Here is a 19,480-nt window from a genome sequence, read left to right as displayed (position 1 = left end):
CAGGGCTATTTCCTAAAATCTCCTTATAAAGCGAGGCTGAAGAGACATGCTAGGCAACAGTCTGTAAGAAAAAGACAGGGAGGCCTAATATTAGCTTTGGTATAATTCAGTTGCTTAAAATACAGTGCTGTCTAACAGTGCATTAGTATGATATCCCAGTCATGGAATGTTGCAATCCCATGGATACAAGGTTCTGTGTAGACTGTTTCTGGGGTTCCCAGCGAGTTTGCAGCTGAAGTTTAGGTAGTTTAGATCACCACCTGATCTAATCATTCCAAAATACTAATAATTTTGCTTTTTAAGTCGTTACTGTGCCAGACAAGAGGTCAGGGAAGCCTCTCCTCAGTTTCTTACACAATAACACCCTCCCACCTCCAACCCCTGTAGAAAAATCTTCCTGCTGGGATTCTTTCTGAAGCAGGGCTCTAGAACAGAGTTTTCCACCTGGGGTCAGTCTATTAGCTCCTTGAAAGTATATGTGAAACTGTGTGTGTGTGTGTGTGTGTGTGTGTGTGTGTGCATTTCTCTGAGGAGCGGGACATTGGCATTTATTAGATTCCCAAAGGGATGTATCTTTAAGATTAAGAATCACTTAAACCCTTTTCTTTGTAGCTAAGGCAAATCTTCCTTTTTTCCTTTTAATACTGAATGTCTTTGAGTTGCCTTTAGTTAAATTCTTCAGACTGAGGTGTGGTAAATTGTATTTCCAACAGCCAGCATCATACCAGGTAAATAGTAGATGCTCAGAAATGTTGTTGGCCTGAACTAATTACCTGTGATAAGTGAACAGATTCTTCTTTCCCTCCCAAGCAGCCAAAATATTTCCACGCTCTGGCCCTGAGCCAAGTACTATGTTAGGTATTGAGAATACAGAGGTGAGCTCCCTGCATGGAGCTTATGGGCAGTATCCAGAGGAAACATCATTTTTGCCACCCTCTGGAACTGCTGCATGTGAGCCATATGCATTTACAATGGTGCTGACCCTGCAAAAACTCCCTCTTCTGTGACAGACATTGTTATGTGCACGTATTAACTATTTTCATCACTCAAAACAAAAATGAAAATGCTTTCTAGTCTTCCTCAAAACCATCCATTAAATGTTTTTTTAAAGTCCTCTTTCTCTTTGAATACAGCTGTTACTGGTTTGCCTCTAAAAATAGAAAATTTAGATTGCAGATACTGATAAAAGCAGTGTCAGCATTTAAGACCATGGTCTGCACATAGAAGTGCGTTTTTTTTTTTTTATTTTGTTTTTTAAAACTCAAAGGAAAAACTCATGATTAAAATAAAAATGAAGTAAACCTTTCATGCCTGCTTCACTATTATGTTCTTTTTCTTTTCTAGCTTATAAATATTTTTAATCCCATTGATTTGGGTTTATGTCTGACTCTGGTTTTCTGTGCTGCAAGTGCACTATTGGCTTATAAGTATAGGCTTTTCCCAGTAGTTAACTTAGGCAGAGTCTGTCCCCAGAACCAGGCATAAGGAGAGTCCGAGTCCAGAGCACTATGCTGTCTCTGTTCTAAAATTCATAGCATTTAAGGAATTTATGACTTTGGTGAGTAATAGCGAAGTTCATCTATGGATATGTATTTCAAAAGATACATTGTGCCCACCCCCCCCAACCTGGAGACACTGATTTAGTAGGCATAAGCTAAGACTCCAGCACTGATAGTTTTAAATAACTCCACTAACTTAGGAGAAAGCTTCTTTTATTTAGTCATTGAAGTATAAAATGTTAGTAAGTTGCTTGTGCCCACAAATATCTACACTGCAGAGGGAATATGGCTTTTTGACTCCCTAAGTTGAGTTTCAGAAATATTTGAAATAATGCTATTTCCACTGTATTCAGTGTTCCCACTCCCTGAAACAGTCTTCCCTTAGATATTTGCATAATTATGTCTGTTGTTTATTTTCTTTATCCAGCCTTTAAAATGTAAGCTTGATCTGGGTAGGCATTATTGTCTGTTTTGTTCGTAAATTCACCACAAGCTACCAGAACAGTGCCTGGCATGTTGTAGTCAGTACATATTTGTTGAATCAGTACTATTAGTGAGGCTCCTCAGATACATAATTGGCTAAAAAGATTTCTTGAACTGCCCTGGAAACCCAACCTCTTCATCTGTAGCATTTTTTAATAAGAGAATATTGCAAGTGCCAGAAAACAGATGTGCAAATGAAAATGTGCAACACTATGGTGCAGAGGAGTTGGTTGGTTCTTGATGGACTGTAACTTTATTTCAAAACAGGATGTGAGATGGTCTGACTTTGGGTTTCCTGGAAGAAATGGACAAGAAAGTACATTGTGGATTGGCTCCCTGGGATCCCATACACCCTGTCATCTGGACTCCTATGGTTGCAACTTAGTATTCCAGGTACAAGGAAGGTAATGTGCCGTGGGGGTGGGGGTGGAGAGAACAGGAAGAGGAATGAGTGCTGGGTAGGCAGCAGGACCCCAAGACTTGGTCCCAGCCCCATCCTGTCAGGCTGCCTCATGACCAGAGCAGACCACTTAACCTCTAGTTCTGGTTCCTCCTTTGTGAAGTGAGAACAGTTGAAATGGTGGTTTCCATGTGTGTCTCTCAGCCACGATCAGGATTGTCTTCGGAGAGCTGATCCCAGAACTCCGGGATTCCACTCCCAGTTTAGCTAGACAGCACTCTGTTTAGTTTTTTGTTTATTTGTTGACATTTGTAGTTGCCAAACTTTTATTTAAAAGCAGAACACCTTTCTTCAAATCTAAATAAATAAGAACAGAGCAGTGTGTTGAAAGGAAGAGGCTTTGCCATTATCCTCAATCCCCTGAAGGGATGGCAGGGAGCCTGGTTTGAAAAATACTGGACCCTTTCAACTCTAAATTTTAGTTTGTGCCTACCTGTAGGCACAGTACAGTATATTGTCACCTTAGGCTAATTTTTATTAGTATCTCCATCTACCTGTGGACCATAAGAGATATAAGGGCTAAGTCAGGTAATGCTTTTGATATACCTGGTTTCTAGAGTCATGTGAGAGAGTCTAAGTGTTTGTGCCACTTGGAAGATGTACTCAGATGTATGCACGGACTTATTTTCCCCTAATTCATGAAGAATTCATAATTCTTCTCTCCTGGCAGTTTGGGACATTTACAGGGCAGTACAGATGGAAAAGCAGAAATGGCAATGTGCAAGTTCTCAGACCCATGAAGGATTATGAGTGGATTCAAGAGAAACAATCACTATGTCAATACATTTCACATGTAAAGAACTCTGAAAATTACAGAATGGCAAAAGATAGTCTACTCTTTGATTCATCCAATCTTTATTAAAGGGCTTAGAATGTCTCAGGTACATTGCTACATGCTGTGAATGCAACAGTGGACCAAATCTGCTTGGTCTCTGCCCTTGTGGAGTTGATAGTGTGATGTCTTCAACTTGCTGAGAGAGGCATCATTTTCAGTAGCTGCTTTCCATGTGTTCTGAATTGGGAAATAAGCCAAAGAAATTCAAGTGGGAAAAACATTAAAAAAACCAACAACCCTGAGTTCTTTCTATGATATAAAGTTCATATAGTTTTTAACTTTGTAATAGAACATATTTTCTGGACCCGTATGGCTCTGGAGTAATAAAAATAACTTTAATAAATAATTATCCACTGAGTAGCCTTCTGTGAAGGTACCCTGTATTATAGTAGGTGACGGGATGAATGAGTAAGACACTTTGTCTACACTGAGAGGTCTTACAGCTAGAGTGCAGGCAAGCCCACAGATAGCTGTGATGTAAGGCAAAATGTACACACTCTAGTCTAGAGGAATGTTTCACAGAGCTCTGGAACTGAAAAGCAGAAGATGGTATTCCTGTTGGAAAGATTAGGGAGGATTTCATAGAGGAGCTGCCATTTGTGGTGGGCTTTGAAGGATGAATATAAGTGTTCAAAGACACAGATGGGAGGGGCAGAGGGACCCTGGGAAAGTATGGGGTGTATATAAGACCCTGCGAGCTGTCCGATATATTTTGCACTGGAGACAGAGGGATTGGGCTGGAAAGGCAGGTTAGAGTCTGAGGGTCTGGCCTCCCAGGAAAACACTGCTTAGTCTTTGTTTTCTCAGCATGCAGAACCATGAGAGGTTTTTTGAGCAGGGGATGACGTGATGATTGAGTACCTTTTCTGAAAGAAGGATGTGTATATTACATTTTAAGCCAAGCGAAGCAGATTGGATGGATGGTTATCATTATGGCGATTCCTTTGGGAAGTACTGCAGTCGTGCACAGGAAGGATTTGGGATCTGGAGAATCCAGATCTGCAACCTAGTTCTGGTTCTGCCACTAACCACTAGCCCAGTGAGTGGCCCAGAGCAAAGCACCGGGTCTCTCTGCAACTACTTTGAAAATGAAATTATAATAGATTGACGATCTCTTCAGAGCCCTTCCAGCTGTAACATTCTAAGCATACTCAATATCAAAAACGGCTTCCACACTTGTCATAGATACAGTGGAATGGAGCAGTTTTATCATTTCAAAGCCTTCAGATGAGGCAAACAGGTTTTGAACTTCAGTGGTTTTTAAGCTGATGACTGTGGAAATGGATAAGCTGCCTTTATAGCTCCAAAATGACTTTCTGAAAAGTAAAGCATTTCATTATACCTGTAAAACCTTCAAATTTCCAAAGCAAAATAAGACTATAGTATATACTTCTTGGTTTGAAAACAGCAGCCGCTGCTTCCCAGTTCGGTCCTCGTAGCCCCAGTGTCACAACGGCAAGGGGTCACTAGGGGACCTCAGGGCTTCTTTTCTCAGAACCAGATTTTCCTTCTTTTTCTCTCTGCTTCCCCATCTATGTATTTCTGTCTTTTTGTCTCTTTCTTCTTTTCTCACATTTGGCCCCTTTTTGCCTCAGATGTCCCTCCTGTATTGGCATAAAGTATGGATGTGTCTAGTGCTTTGCGAGTTAAGATTTATTACCTCCACTTTTCAAAAATGTTTTAAGTGAAACATTTTACAGTTTTCTCTTTGTGAAAATTCCTATATTATACTACTTTTTAGTTATGTGGCATTATTTGTGTATGTCTCTAGCTTAAGGGGTTAACTTAACAAATGTTTAACTGAAGGAATTTGTAGCCAGAACCCAGAGAGGTCTGGAAACATTTGGTGGATGAACTATGGGTATTTGCTCTGCATAAGATAAGAAAATAGATATTTGAAAGTGGGGGCTATTCTGGGTAGCTCTAGAATCCAGGATAGGAATGATTTATGAAGAGGCAGACTTTGATTTGCGATGAGAAAGAATGATCTTACAAACTAGATCCTGTCTTAGCAACAAAAGGGGCTGCCGCAGGAGGCCATGAGATATTCAGTAGCCACTGCTCTGCCTTCCACCAGGTGTCTGCAGAGGGGATGCTAACCTTGAGTGACAGGCCAGGTGACCATTGAGACGGTACCTGTATTCCTTTAGGATTGAATTTAAATTAGTAAAAATGAACACTTAGCTGCTGCCTTCTTACATATTTTGTCTCAAGTTCAGAGTACTAACTTACATCTTATTTTTTTAATTAGGAAAAGATGGCATCTCTTTCCTCCAGAAGATACTCCTTTCCTTTATCCAACTAGAATTCCTTATGAAGAATCTAGTGTGTTCAGTAAAATCAATGTTGTCAATCCTGATTTAAAGCATTTTCCTCAGTTCCGGAAAGCTCAAAGACATATGGTCACGCTGAGCCCAGGACAGGTACTGGGGCTTTAAAACATTAATAACCTGTCAGTGGATACCACAGCTGTAACTTTCTCAAGTCCTTATGCTATGTGCTCCCCCCTCTCCCCTGCCCCCAAAACAAATGAGAATGGTTTCTTTCCCTCTGTTTTGCTATTGGAAGGTAGCTTCCCCAGCTGTAGGCTTCAGATGTACACATCTGTGCTTCACAGGTCCTGGAAAGGAGATGGGAGGAGGGAACACAGCTCCTCCTACTGGTAAAGAGGAGAAAGGACTTTGCAGGAAGACAAGAGCCTACAAAGGCATTTTATTCAGGTTAAGGGAAAATGTTCAACGCATGAGTACTTGAGCATCTCTGGAATGTATATTCATAGTTAATACCTGTTCAACTATGAAGGAACCGAGCCCATATACATAAACGTAAGTCAGAATGCATCCAGGCCAACAGCGGCAGAAGAACCTGAGAATTATTTGCTTTTAAACAAGAATGGATTTTGCTTTCTTAGATAACTTACTATGAAACATTTGCAAAGGTGTTGTACTTAGTGAGGAAAATTCCTTTTTATAACATTGGCACTTGCTGTCTGATACTTTATTAACAATTTGAAAGATTTTCTTGGTCCCTTAAGTAGACTTTATTCCCTAGATTATCCCCCTCCTCTGCCTGTCTTCCCTCTATTGTGCCTTTCTCTCTGGCTCTTTTCCTGCTTTCTTCACACTCAAGTACTGCCAACTCAGATAATTTCACTTGACCAAGTTGCCTTAACCCATTAGCAGTCACTCCGCATTGACCTTCCCCCCAGCCCCGACAACCACTATTCTATCTTCTGTCCCTATAGATTTACCTATTCTGGACATAAGTGCCACATTACAATACGTCGCCTTTTGTGTCTGATTTCTTTCACATAACATAATGTTTTCAAGGGTCATCCAGTTATAGAATGTTATGCATTTCTTTTTTTGGTTGAATAATGTTCCATTGTATGGATATACTACATTTTGTTTATCCATTCATCAGCTGATGGACATTTGGGTTTCTACTTTTTCACTAGTATGAATAATGCTGCTGTGAACATTCATGTACCAGTTTTATATGAACATATATTTTCAGTTTTCTTGGGTATAAACCTCGGAAAGGAATTGCTGGGTCATATAGTAACTCTGTGTTTAACCTTTTGAGGAACTGCCAAACTGTTTTCCATAGAAGCTATACCATTTTACATTCCCACCAGCATCGTATGAGTGTTCCAGTTTCTTCACATACTCCACAACAACTTGTTTTCCTTTTTTGTCATTATACTTACAGCCATTCTAGTGGGTGTGTAGTGGTTGCCAATTCATTTTCTATTGTCTTTAATATCCAAATTTGAATAAGTACTTTTGTCTGTTGCACCCATTTTCCTTACATCTTATCTGTTCCTTAATTCACCGTAACCCAGCTCTTTCTCACCACTTTACTGAAACTATACTATATGATAGGACATTCATGACCTCCTAATGACTAAATCCGGTGACCCATTAGTTCCCAGTTGCCTTAAAGGGAACTCTCCTGCCATCTCCCAGTCCTGCTTCATTCATAGCAAGTGCCGCTAGTTTCCTAAATCTAAAGCCCATAAACTTCAGATCAGCTCCATTTGCTCTCCTTAGCTTTCCATGGGAAATCTCATACTAAGTCTGGATGCATGCCATCCTTCTTGACTCTGGTTGTTGCTTTTGTTTAGTATACCTTCCTGTTCAGATCTTGACATTTACTAAGTGGCCCATTGCAAGAATCTCCTGTCCATCCCAGACTCTTAATACCACTATTTTAACCACCCCCCTACTCAGCATTTCTCAGCAGCTCCTAATGCCTACAAGATAAAATCCAGATTCTTATTCTGAATTCAGGGTCGTCCTCCACTGGCCCTACCCTAATTCTCCTGCCTTATCTCCTGTTACTCCCTCTGCAGTAGTAAGACTGACCTACTTGCTATCCCTCAACAGTCCTACCTCCTCTGCATGTGCCACTTCTCCTGCCTGGCATGTCCTCATTCTTCTCTGTCTAAATTCTCTCCTAGCCCTGGGTCAAACCACACTTCCTCCCTGCAGGCTGCCCCGACCTCCCTAGTTCATGCCTGTGTGTCCCACTGAAGTTCTCAAGCACCAAATGTCCTCTATTTTTCCACCTATATAGTGCCACCTTTCTACACATTGTCTTCTCCTTGGCTAGATTTTGGACTGTGAGAGAACAGAAACTATGTCCTATATTCTTATGCCCTTTGTTAAAACACATGCAACTGTTTTATGATGAAAAAGAGGAAAAATTAGAATCTCAGAATCAAGTACTAAGATTTATATGTGGATAGAGAAGGCCCAGAATTAAGGAGAGGTGAGAAGCTAGCAGTATCCTTTGTAGAATATGCAAACTTGTCAATAGAAAAAAAAGAATAAAAAGAAAAAAGGATTGTGGGTTTTTTTTTTTTTCTGCTTTCCCTTTCCTTCAGCAATATTATTGTGAATTTGTTTGTATCCCTTTCTTTTTGCTAGCAACCTCAGTTAGGATCTGATTCAGACATAAAAATGAAATGTCTTGTTCTTGTGCTAACCATTTTTTCTTTGGTTTCAGGTTCTGTTTGTTCCCAGACACTGGTGGCATTATGTAGAATCCATTGATCCTGTCACTGTCAGTATAAACTCATGGATTGAGCTGGTACTTCTTAATTTTTTTTAAATAAATGTAATCCCTGCTTTTAAAAGATATAAAGGCTAGTCCATACAACTTGGTGATTAATTTTTTTTAAGTAACACTCCAGTATTTCTTGCTGTAGTGTGCTATAATTTATGTATTCTATCTCCTCTGTTGATGGATGTTTAAGTTGAAAATGGGAATTTTAGTGATGTGCTGCTCTCTCTCTTTTAGGGACACACAGTGGGCCCTGATGTTGAAGTGCAGGGTCCTCTCCCTTAAACAGTGTTTTTAGGAAAATTATCTTGGGCCTGGCTGTCCCACATTGCTAGTCCCATCCCACACCATCTGGGCAGGAAATATCCACTTCTTGGTTCAGAGTCATTACTAATTGCAGAATTCTCAGTCTTGGCTTCTACATTTTTCTCAAAGCAGAGTCTTTCAGTACATTTATCATTTCATTTCTGCCAGAGGCCTTTTCCCTCCAATATGCTGTGTTTAATCCTGGTTCCTGCTCTATTTGACAATTACAATGGCTTCCCATTGTGCTCAAGTCTGTCTGTTCAACCTGAAGCCTTAATTACATCTATGCTCTCTCTTTAACCAGAATCCCTGACTGCATCTCTACTCTCCCTGACCTGAAGCCTAGGTTGCATCTCTCTGCTCTCTTTGGCAGCCGCATCCTACCCTCAGTGTGGCTTTTCCTATCCTTTGGTAATGGGAAGAACTTTGGAATCAGTGGAATATAAGAAATATGGTAACAGGAAGCGGTATTGCTTTGGCTTAGAGAAGAAAAGAGGTATAGCCCTTCAGACTTAGGTGAGAGAAATGATGAGAGATCAGTACCCTCACACTGTGAAATTGTGCTTTTAGCATGCTGAACTGGAGTTGGAACAGATGTCAAGCTACAGTCCATGGAGTCTACTTCCACTCCCAATGCCAAAATCATATCTACAATAGTCCTGTCATATGTTTCACTTCCCAAAGAAGCTCAATTCATTATCCAACAGTGGAGCTGTCATCTTTTTATTAATAAAATATTTGAATTCACCGTCCAGGTGTTTCCGTAATCTTTTCTTCTTCCAAGCTCAAAACCTCTGCTTTCTTTAACAATATGTTTTTGTATGATTTTTTTTTTCCCAGAGTCATTAGCATTCTGATCATAGACATTGGAATCAGGCAGCTTTAAGTTACAGGTTACCTTTGTTAGCTGTCTAACCTAGGTGGTTACTTAACCTCGTCAAGCCTCAGTTTCCTTACTTGTAAAATGAGGATTATATTAAATAATTTTTTTTGAGACACTCCATTGCCTGGGGTAGAGTGCAGTGGTGTCAATCATAGCTCACTGCAACCTCCAATGCCTGGGCTCAAGTGATCCTCCTGCTTCAGCCTCCTGTGTAGCTGGGACTACAGGCGCGGGCCACCGTGCCCGGCTAATTTTTCTGTTAATATTTTTTATAGAGGGCCGGGCGCGGTGGCTCACGCCTGTAATCCTAGCACTCTGGGAGGCCGAGGTGGGCGGATCGTTTGAGCTCAGGAGTTCGAGACCAGCCTGAGCAAGAGCGAGACCCCATCTCTACTAAAAATAGAAAGAAATTATATGGACAGCTAAAAATATATATAGAAAAAATTAGCCGGGCATGGTGGTGCATGCCTGTAGTCCCAACTACTCGGGAGGCTGAGACAGGAGAATCCCTTGAGCTCAGGAGTTTGAGGTTGCTGTGAGCTAGGCTGACGCCATGGCACTCACTCTAGCCTGGGCAACAGTGAGACTCTGTCTCAAAAAAAAAAAAAAAAAAAATATTTTTTATAGAGACAGGGTCTTGGTATGTTGCTCAGGCTGCTCTTGAACTCCTGGCTTCAAGCAGTCCTCCCACCTCAGCCTGCCAAAGTGCTAGGATTACAGGCATGAGCCACCATGTCTGGCCTGAGGATTATAATTGAATCCATCTCAGTGTAGGGTATTGTGAAGCTTAAATGTGGCAACACATATAAAAGCATGTATTAATATTAAATATTAGTGCTTGACATATGGGAAGTGTTTAAAAAGTAGAAATTGCTATGAAGAGGAGGAAGAGAGCTATTATGTCAAGAATAGCGCTCAATAGATAGCTCCTAAAACTGAATACCAGTGGGCCTCATTTGTATAAGAGAGTATAAGTCTTCTACCTCACATGACTTAAATTCTAAAGTTTTTCAGTGCTGCTTGTAATATTGCATTAGATTTTTTAGTAATCTTATGTCACTTTAGTTTCATATTCAGCTCTAAAATGCCCATGCTGCTTTTCACATGATCTGCTGTCATGTCAGGTTGTCCCCTATCCTATACTATCCTGTAAAGCTGATTTTAAGTCTAAATCCAGTACTTCACGGTCATCCCTATTAATTTTCAACATGTGTTGATTTGGTTGAGCATTCCCGCTTGCCAAGATAATTTTGAATTTGGGTCTCATCTGTGCTTTTAGTGAAACTCCTTCAAGCAGGCCTGTGCCCTTTTGATATGCACCCATTAATGAGTGTTTGAGTATATCCTTGCTTTCTGACACAAGAAGATATCCCAGGATCCCCTTATACTTTTCCTGTTCCACATCTGGAAGCCAGTCATTTCTCCAGGTAGCCATGTTTACTTTTAGTGGGGAATGGTATTTAGAAACTGAGATCTGGGCTCAAAGGCTGTTATTGCCATTGGGGTGTCTTTGTTTCTAAGCTCTTTGAGTGATGCAGCTAGACTGTGACATAAACAAATACTGATACATTTCTAATTCAGATTCATTATAGGATTTGTTTCTTATTTGTTTCTGTATTTTTATCTCTTACGTTGAAAATCTGGATCCTTAATGACAGTAACATTAACTTATTTGCTTTATCCAGCAATATATTTTTTTAAGATGTCAAGTTTACAGTTCCAAAATTCCAATACTAATATTACTACTAACCATAAAAGCTTACAAGTAAAATTTAAGATTTCTTTGCAGTTCTTTTTATTATTAGACTATTAGACTGTATCTCACTAAGGGGGTGCAAAGTAGTTTGTTCAGAATTCCTTGTGAAAGAATTCTTTTCATTTGTGGTTATGTTACTAATCTGATATTCAGTTAAGTTCATTTGTTTCAGTTTGTATTCAAGGCATTTAACTTGTCAAAACTATATTAAAAGGTATGGTCACAGAAGTCTCCCTGTCATCCCTGTTCCATCCACTCCATTTTCTCCAGCGTCTATAGGGATCCATTTTTATTCATTTCTGGTTTATCATTCCAGTATGTCTTTTTTGTAAACATATATTAATACATTATATAAATAAGTAAATGAACACATACATTTATATATGTAAATAAGTATATAAATACATAAATGCTTATTTGCATCTTTATATATTAAATATATGTATATTTTATTTCCTCTCTTGTATTCCACAAAGAGTAATAAACTATAGTGATCTGCACTTTGGTTGTGTCATTTAACAATAAATTGTTAAATGAATTTCACTACATAATAGTACAGAAAAATCTTCATTTTTTCTTCAGCGAATATATAGTATCCCATTATGTGGGTGCTCCACTGTTATTCAGTAGTTTCCCCATGGATGGATCGATGTTTGGGTTGTTTCCAGTCTTTTGTAATTGTAAATAATGCCAGTGAATAACCTTGTGCGTATGTTGTTTTATATTTGTTGAAGTGTGTCTGGGGGAGATTCTTAAAAGTAGGTCTGCCAAGTTGTAGGGGAAATGCATCTTTAATTTTGTTAGGTTTGCCAAATTCCATTTCATTATAGTTATGCTGTTTTGCATTTCCATCAGTAGAATGAGAGTGCTTGTTTCTTTCACAGCCCCACTGATAGAATGTATTGTTGAACTTCATTGTTTTTGGTTTTTGAGTCATAATTAGAAAACCAAGGTCATTTGACCTTTCCCAGGTTATAAAGGAATTCACCAATGTGTCCTTTTAGAAATTTAGATTGTTTCATGTTTTTTGCATTTAGATCTCTTATCCATTTGGAGGTTTTTACTAGTATACGATGGATGGTTGAGATTTAATTTTATCTTTTCCTATATGGTAATAGCATTGCCAGGAACATCATTTATTTTACAGTCTGCTTTTTCCCCAGTGATTTGAAATGTCTAGTTTAATCATATACTAGATATCTATACATGTGTGGATCTATCTTGTTGGTTGGTCTTTCTGCCTATTTATTTAGAGAGGTCTTATAGTATGTTTTTAATATCGTTAGGGCTAACTTTTCTCATTGCTCTTCTTTTGCAGTGTTTCTCTGGCTATTCTTGCATTTATTCTTTCATGTGATCTTTAAAATCAGTTTATATAGCTTTAGGAAAAGGACTTACTGATATTTTTATTCAATCCATATTAGATTTTATATGAGATTTATGATGTTGAATTCTCCTATCCAAGAACAAGATGCTTTTCCACTCATTCAAGTTTAGTGTTTTGTTTTGTTTTTTTATTTATTACAGGAGTATTTAAAGTTTTCCTCAAATAAGCTTTGCAGATTTTAAAGTTTATTCCTAAGTACAGCAGTCCCTCCTTATCCTCAGGGCATATGTTCCAGGACCCTCCAGTGGATATCTGAAACCAAGGGTAGTACTAAACCTGATTGCCATCAATTGGAACGCTTTTCTGTTCATGTCTTCCACTCACAAATTTAATGCCTTTTCCATCTTAATTGCCATCACTTGGAACACTTTTCTGTTCATGTCTTCCACCCACAAATTTAATGCCTTTTCCATCTTAACTAAGCACTTAACATGCAGTGTGGCTGTAAATTTTGTAGTTTACGGTGTGACAGCAAAACTAGCACGAATTTCTTTTTCCTTCTTCATAATTTCATGGATACAAGACTTTTTCTTACCATAGATCTTAGTAACTTCATCTATTTTTTTCTTTCCTTAGTAAGTCAAGAACTTCTACCTTTTCACTTAAAGGGAACACTTAATGGCTTGTCTTTGGCATATGCAAATTGCCAGCATCATTACTCTTGCACCTGGAAGCCAATCTTAAGTAATGTAAGTGTTCCTTGAACACAAGCATTGCAACCCTGCAACAGGGGATCTGTTCACCGAGATGGCTAGTAGGTGACTCAGGGTCAGGTAGTGTGTACAGTGTGGATACACTGGACAGAGGGAGGATTCATGTCCTGGGTGGGACAGAGCAGGACAGTGAGAGATTTCATCATGCTACTCAGAATGGCATGCGATTTAAATTTACAAATTGTTCATTTCTGGAATTTTCCGTTTAATATTTTCAAACTGAGGTTGACCATGGGTAACTGAAACCACAGAAAGTGAAACTGGATAAGGCGGTACTACTGTATTTCATCTTTTTTAGCTGCTATGATAAGGTCTTCTCTTCCATTATATCTTCTGACTGGATATTGTTAGTATAAATGATGACTATTGATTTTTGTGTCAATTTGAATTATTTTATTTTGTAATAATATTTTATTGACTTTGTGGGTTTTTAGGTATCTCTCAGATTACCTGAAAATTAAGATAGCTTTACTTCTGCCTTTCCAATTTGTTTGCCTATAATTGTTGTGGGGTTTTTGTTTGTTTGTTTATCTAATTACAATTCAGTAATAAATAATAGAGGAGATAGTGGGCATCCTTGTCTTGTTCCTGACTTTAGGGATAATTGCTCCAGTGATTTTTCTTTACGTGAAATACTAGATTTTGGGCTGAGTGGTATATGTGTTTTTTCATGTAAAGTACCTGTCAATTCCTATTTTATTACTTTTCTTGTTTTTTATTTTATTTATTTATTTATTTTTTTTTGAGACAGAGTCTCACTGTCTTGCCTGGGCTAGAGTGCCGTGGCGTCAGCCTAGCTCACAGCAACCTCAAACTCCTGGGTTTAAGCGTTCCTCCTGCCTCAGCTTCTCTGGTAGCTGGGACTACAGGCATGTGCCACCATGCCCGGCTAATTTTTTCTATATGTTTTTAGTTGTACAGCTAATTTCTTTCTATTTTTAGTAGAGACAGGGTCTCGCTCTTGCTCAGGCTGGTCTCGAACTCCTGACCTCGAGCAATCCTCCCATCTTGGCCTCCCAGAGTGGTAGGATTATAGGCATGAGCCACTGCGCCCGGCCCTTTTCTTGTTTTTTAAAATTGAGAAAGGGTGTTGAATTTTGTTGAATTGATGGAGATGATCAGATAATATTCCTTTTTAGTAAATATCTCGTATTGCAATAAATGATATGATTAGATTTCCTAATATTGATTCATCTTTAATTTCTGGAGCAAATTCTACTTGGTCGTGATATACTATTTTTTAATATCCTATGTGATACTGTGAATTTACGCGGCCTCAATAGCTTGAAAGATTTCACTGTGGTCTTGTTAAAAGCTTGTTATATACAGTCTATTTAGTTGATGCTTCTAGAATTTTCCAGAGGATTGGTATTATTGAGTATAAATAGACTCCAAGGTGGTACTTGTAAGTTTGGTACCTTAAGGACTTGATACTGACTTAAAGTAAGTGATTTCTGTCCTTCACCAAACTAGAACTCCACTTCCTTCCTTTAACATGTTTCTGCATACTTCAGTTTGAAGATCATTCATCCTTTATTGAAAAACTGGAATGCCAAATAGGATTAAATAATCATGTTTTCTTTCCTTTGTCATGTGTTGCTTTTCTAGTTGTCTCTTAACATTGGACCAAAATTCCTTCTTGTTGCCAAATTTAGCTCCAGAAAGCTCTTGGGTTTTAAAGCCTACCATATTCATACAACTCAAGCTAACTCCAGGTTCTGACATTGCTGTCGTGAATCACATAGATTTGGAAGAGTAAAGATTCTAGTTCTGTTCAAGTGATGCAACATTCATCCCGTCTCAGTTTTTCTGTTAAAAAAAATGCAGATTCTGTCTTTTCTAGTGCATTCTGGGAATAAAATATATGAGTTCTCAGTTGGTGCCTTTTCATCCTTTTTACCTCCTTATTCTTTGAGTATTGAAACTTACTTAACAGTATTTTTTCCAAACTTTGCTAGAACATATTTTATTAATTTTTAAAAGTTTTCTTCTCATTCTTAGCATTTTTCCTTTGCTGTATCTTTTCATATATATATACATATATATGAATACATGTAACATATTTGTAAGATATAAAGGATAATAGTATAATGAATACAAGTGAACTCATCACCTAGACCAAAGGCTAGAATTTCATCAACAACTTGCATCGTCTTGTGTTCTTCCCCATCCCATCCTGTCTATTCTCTGTTCATTATTCTCATTCTCTGGCTTAAACAAACAAACAAAAAAGTTGTGTGACATTATCTATCCATCTATTTGTTTATGTGCACACCCATTTCCTCTGTTGGTTCTCTTTCTTTGGAGAGCCCTGACTGATACACCATATAACCCAGCAGTTCCATTCCTAGCCGTTATACGCAAGATTTAAATGAAAATATATCCGCACAAATACATGTACGTGAATGTTCACAGTGGCATGATTCATAACAGCCAAAAGTAGACACAACCCAAATGTTAATCATCTGGTGACTGGATAAACAATATGTGGTATGTATATATATATACAGTGGAATATTTTTCACCCATCAAAAAGAATGAAGTACTGATACATGCTACAACATGGCTGAATCTTATGGTGTATGATGAATCTAATGGTATATGGTGTATCTATGTCTGTCTATATCTAGCTAGCCATATCTTCTATTGGTTCTATTTCTCTGAGGAATGCTAACTGATATACCATGTGACCCAGCAATTCCATTCTTATGTATATATAGTTATATATAGATAGAGATATCTTTATGTGATATCCACATGTACATATAGATATCTATACAATATATATTGAAATATTTATATATAGAGAGATTGAGATTTACTTGAAGGAATTGGCTTACTTGATTGTAGGGGCTGGCAAGTCTGCAGTTCGTAGGGTAGGCTGGCAGGCTGGACAGTCATGCAAGAGTTGAACTTGCAGTCTGGAGTCCAAAATCTGTAGGGCGCCAATGGTCTGGAAACTCACTCAGGATTTCTGTTACAGTCTTGAGGCAGAATTTCTTCTCTGAGAAACCTCAGTTTTTGCTCTTAAGGCCTTCAACCAACTGGATGAGGATCACCCACATCATTGAGGGTAATCTCCTTAAAGTCAATTGATTATTAATGCTAATAATGTCTTCAAGATACCTTCACAGCAACATCTAGATTAGCATTTGATCAAACAACTGGGCACTATAGCCTAGATAACTTGACTCAAAATTAACCATCACATAGGGTAACTCTATGTTTAACCTTTTGAAAAACTCCCAGACTGTTTTTCAAAGCAACTGAACCTTTTACATTCCCACCAGCAGTATATGAAGATTCTGGTTTCTCTGTGGCTTGCCAGCCCTCGCTAAGACACAGGTGTCTTTTTGGTTTTTGATCCTAGTGTGAAGTGGTGTCTCATCATAGGGATTTGCTTATTTTAATTCAATATTATGTTTCTGAGATTCATCTGTATTGTCACATGTAGCTGTTCATTCTTTTTCACAGTGGTATAACATTCTCTTGTATTAAGGTACCACGTAATTTATAATATTTTATTTTATTTATAATTATTCATCATTGGTGTTTTATTTTAATTATTATTTTATTACGTTAATATTGATACATTAATACATCAGTGATATATTAGTGTTTATATATTGATAATATATTGATTCACTGTAATAATTTATTCATTGTTCTGTTGATTGGGTTATTTCCAATTTTTTGCTTTTGTGAACAGAATATTCTTGTGCATGTTTCCTGGCACACATGTACAAGAGTTTCTCTAGGGACTATGTATAGATCTAGGAGTGGTATTGCTGGTCTGTAGGGTATACAATACTCAAGTTTATGAGATAATGCCTCCCATGTTTTCCAAATGTCTCTATCAGTTTGCACTCCTATTGGGGTATAATATTTCTGTCTCTCAATGTACATTTATCCACCAGTTGGAATTATCAGACCCCTTTTTGCCAGTTTCATGGGTTTCTCCATTTCCATTTCCCTGGCGGTTAAACATACCATCATATGATTGCTCTTTTTTTTTTTTTAAAGGGACAGGGTCTTGCTCTGTTGTCCAGGCTAGAGTACAGTGGCGTGATCATAGCTCACCACAGCCTCAAACTCCTGGGCTCAAGCAATTCTCCCACCTCAGCATCCCAAGTGGCTGAGACTACAGGCGCACGCCACCATGGCCAGCTAATTTTTATTTTTATTTTTTTTAGAGACAGCGTCTTGCTGTGTTGCACAGGCTGGTTTTGAATTGCTGGCCTCAAGCTATACTCCCACCTCAGCATCCCAAAGCAATGGGATTACAGGAGTGAGCCACCGTGTCCAGCCTGATTTTAAAGGAGTTTATCATTGATGCCATGGTTTATACTTATTCTGCCTTAAGAAAGCCATGTTTAGATGGTTAGCCACCTCATTCTTATAGCCAAGCATGTTTATTGTAATTTATCTCCTATCCCTCAAATAATTGCTTACCAAACTCTGTAGGGATTATTCCTCTGTATGTAGTACTTTTTCTTTTAGACTTTAAACATGTCAAAGAATGGGAAAAAATTGGAGAAAATATCATGAGGTCCTTCATACTTAAGGCCTATGTCTTATAGACAGAATATATACCTAAATTTGACTGGTGAAATAATTTACAACTCTTCTAGATGGAGATGATAGTGAATACATAAAAACTGTGGTTTTACCAATAGCGTATTCATTCCTTCTGTAACAAAGCTTATCTTAATGAGAGAACAGAACACACAATTAAAAGAGATTCTACTGGGTGTGGTGGTACACACCTATAATCCCAGCTACTCAGGAGGCTAAGTCAGGGAGGATCACTTGAGGCCAGGAGTTCAAGACCAGCCTGGGCAGCATGGCGAGATTCTGTCTCTAAATAAGTGAATGAATGAATGAATAATTGAATGAATGATTGAGACTCTATTCTTTCTTTTAAGCCATGAGCCACAAATGATAATGAAAATGTGTTTTTTCATCTCAATTTAGGAAGAGGATCACCTAGCCCGGGTGGAAGAGGCAATCACCCGCATGCTTGTATGCGCCCTGAAGACTGCAGAGGACCCACACAATACCAGAGCCTGGCTAAACCCTACCGAGGTAGGCAGCTTTTGGTTTTCATCATGGCAGTGAGTTTCCTGTGTAAACCAACCCTGGCTAGAACGTTTTTTTTCAAATTTAACTAAATGTACATAACCATTCTAAAGGGATTTTCTTTTTTTTTTTTAGGTTGAGGAAACATCCCATGAAGTGAATTGTCGCTACTTAAATGGAGCTGTTTCTGCCTTTTTTGATCATTACAGAGCATCTAAGGTAGTAGAAATCCAAGCACTGAGAACAAACAGAGAGCACACGAAAGAGGAAGAATTAAATGTGTACAACTACATGGGCCAAACACGTAGCCAGAATTTAACCATGGGAGCAGTAAAACAGGAGGCAGCAAGTATCTTTGGCCCTGATCTGGTCCCTGTGACACAGAGGTCTGAAGAACCACCTTCAGGAAGAGGCGGCATGCTCAAAAGTGATGGTAAAGACTTTGTCGACAAAGACGGAGAACACTTTGGAAAATCACATTGTGCCAAGAGACAACAAATGCAATTGCACAGTGAGAATACAGCTGTGGAACAGATTGCTTCAAACAGTACAGTGGCCCCTTCTCAAACATTTATTTCTACAGATGACTTGCTGGACTGCTTGGTGAATCCACAAGTAACCAGGATGGTGGCACAACTTTTGATACAAGGAAGAAGTCTGTGATTCTAATAGAAGGTGACTTTTTAAATGATATTTTTAAATAGTATAATTGTGAAATAAAAGATGGAACAGCAGAAGGTCAACTTGCACGTTTATAAATGTACTTACTTTTACCTAACTAAATTTCAGTCTATTGCCACCTTCTTTTGTGCACATTCCTCTTTGACCAAACTAGCTCCTTTTTATTTGTAGGCCTTTTTTCCTCTGTGTTTGCCTTTCCTCCCCCATCCCATCCTTTCAGCCTATCTCAAATGTAAGTCCAGGTATTCCCAGCAGGAAGTAATCTCTCCATCAGCCTCAGCTGAGACTCAGCCTGCTGCTTATTTTAATAAATAAGGTTTTATTGGAACAC

The 19,480-nt window shown here is 38.5% G+C and overlaps 1 protein-coding gene across 2 annotated transcripts in view; it reads left to right on the top strand.

Annotated features, from left to right (window-relative positions):
- The window catches only part of HSPBAP1 (HSPB1 associated protein 1), a 48,518-nt gene extending 29,038 nt beyond the window's left edge, over positions 1 to 19,480 (top strand). Inside the window, exons 4-8 of one of the 2 annotated variants that reach the window (XM_069472703.1) lie at positions 2,250 to 2,386; positions 5,529 to 5,700; positions 8,288 to 8,371; positions 18,364 to 18,474; positions 18,604 to 19,480. In XM_069472703.1, the coding sequence (XP_069328804.1) occupies positions 2,250 to 2,386; positions 5,529 to 5,700; positions 8,288 to 8,371; positions 18,364 to 18,474; positions 18,604 to 19,131 (1,032 nt within the window). In that variant the 3' untranslated portion in view covers positions 19,132 to 19,480. The remainder of the gene's footprint in view (positions 1 to 2,249; positions 2,387 to 5,528; positions 5,701 to 8,287; positions 8,372 to 18,363; positions 18,475 to 18,603) is intronic. The other variant, XM_069472704.1, reaches the window with a different exon arrangement.

The sequence above is a fragment of the Eulemur rufifrons genome, chromosome 7 (genome assembly GCF_041146395.1).
Source record: "Eulemur rufifrons isolate Redbay chromosome 7, OSU_ERuf_1, whole genome shotgun sequence".
In the NCBI taxonomy this organism is placed as follows: domain Eukaryota; kingdom Metazoa; phylum Chordata; class Mammalia; order Primates; family Lemuridae; genus Eulemur; species Eulemur rufifrons.
The sequence above is the reverse complement of the archived record's forward strand: the minus strand, read 5'-3'. Positions and strand labels throughout refer to the sequence as shown.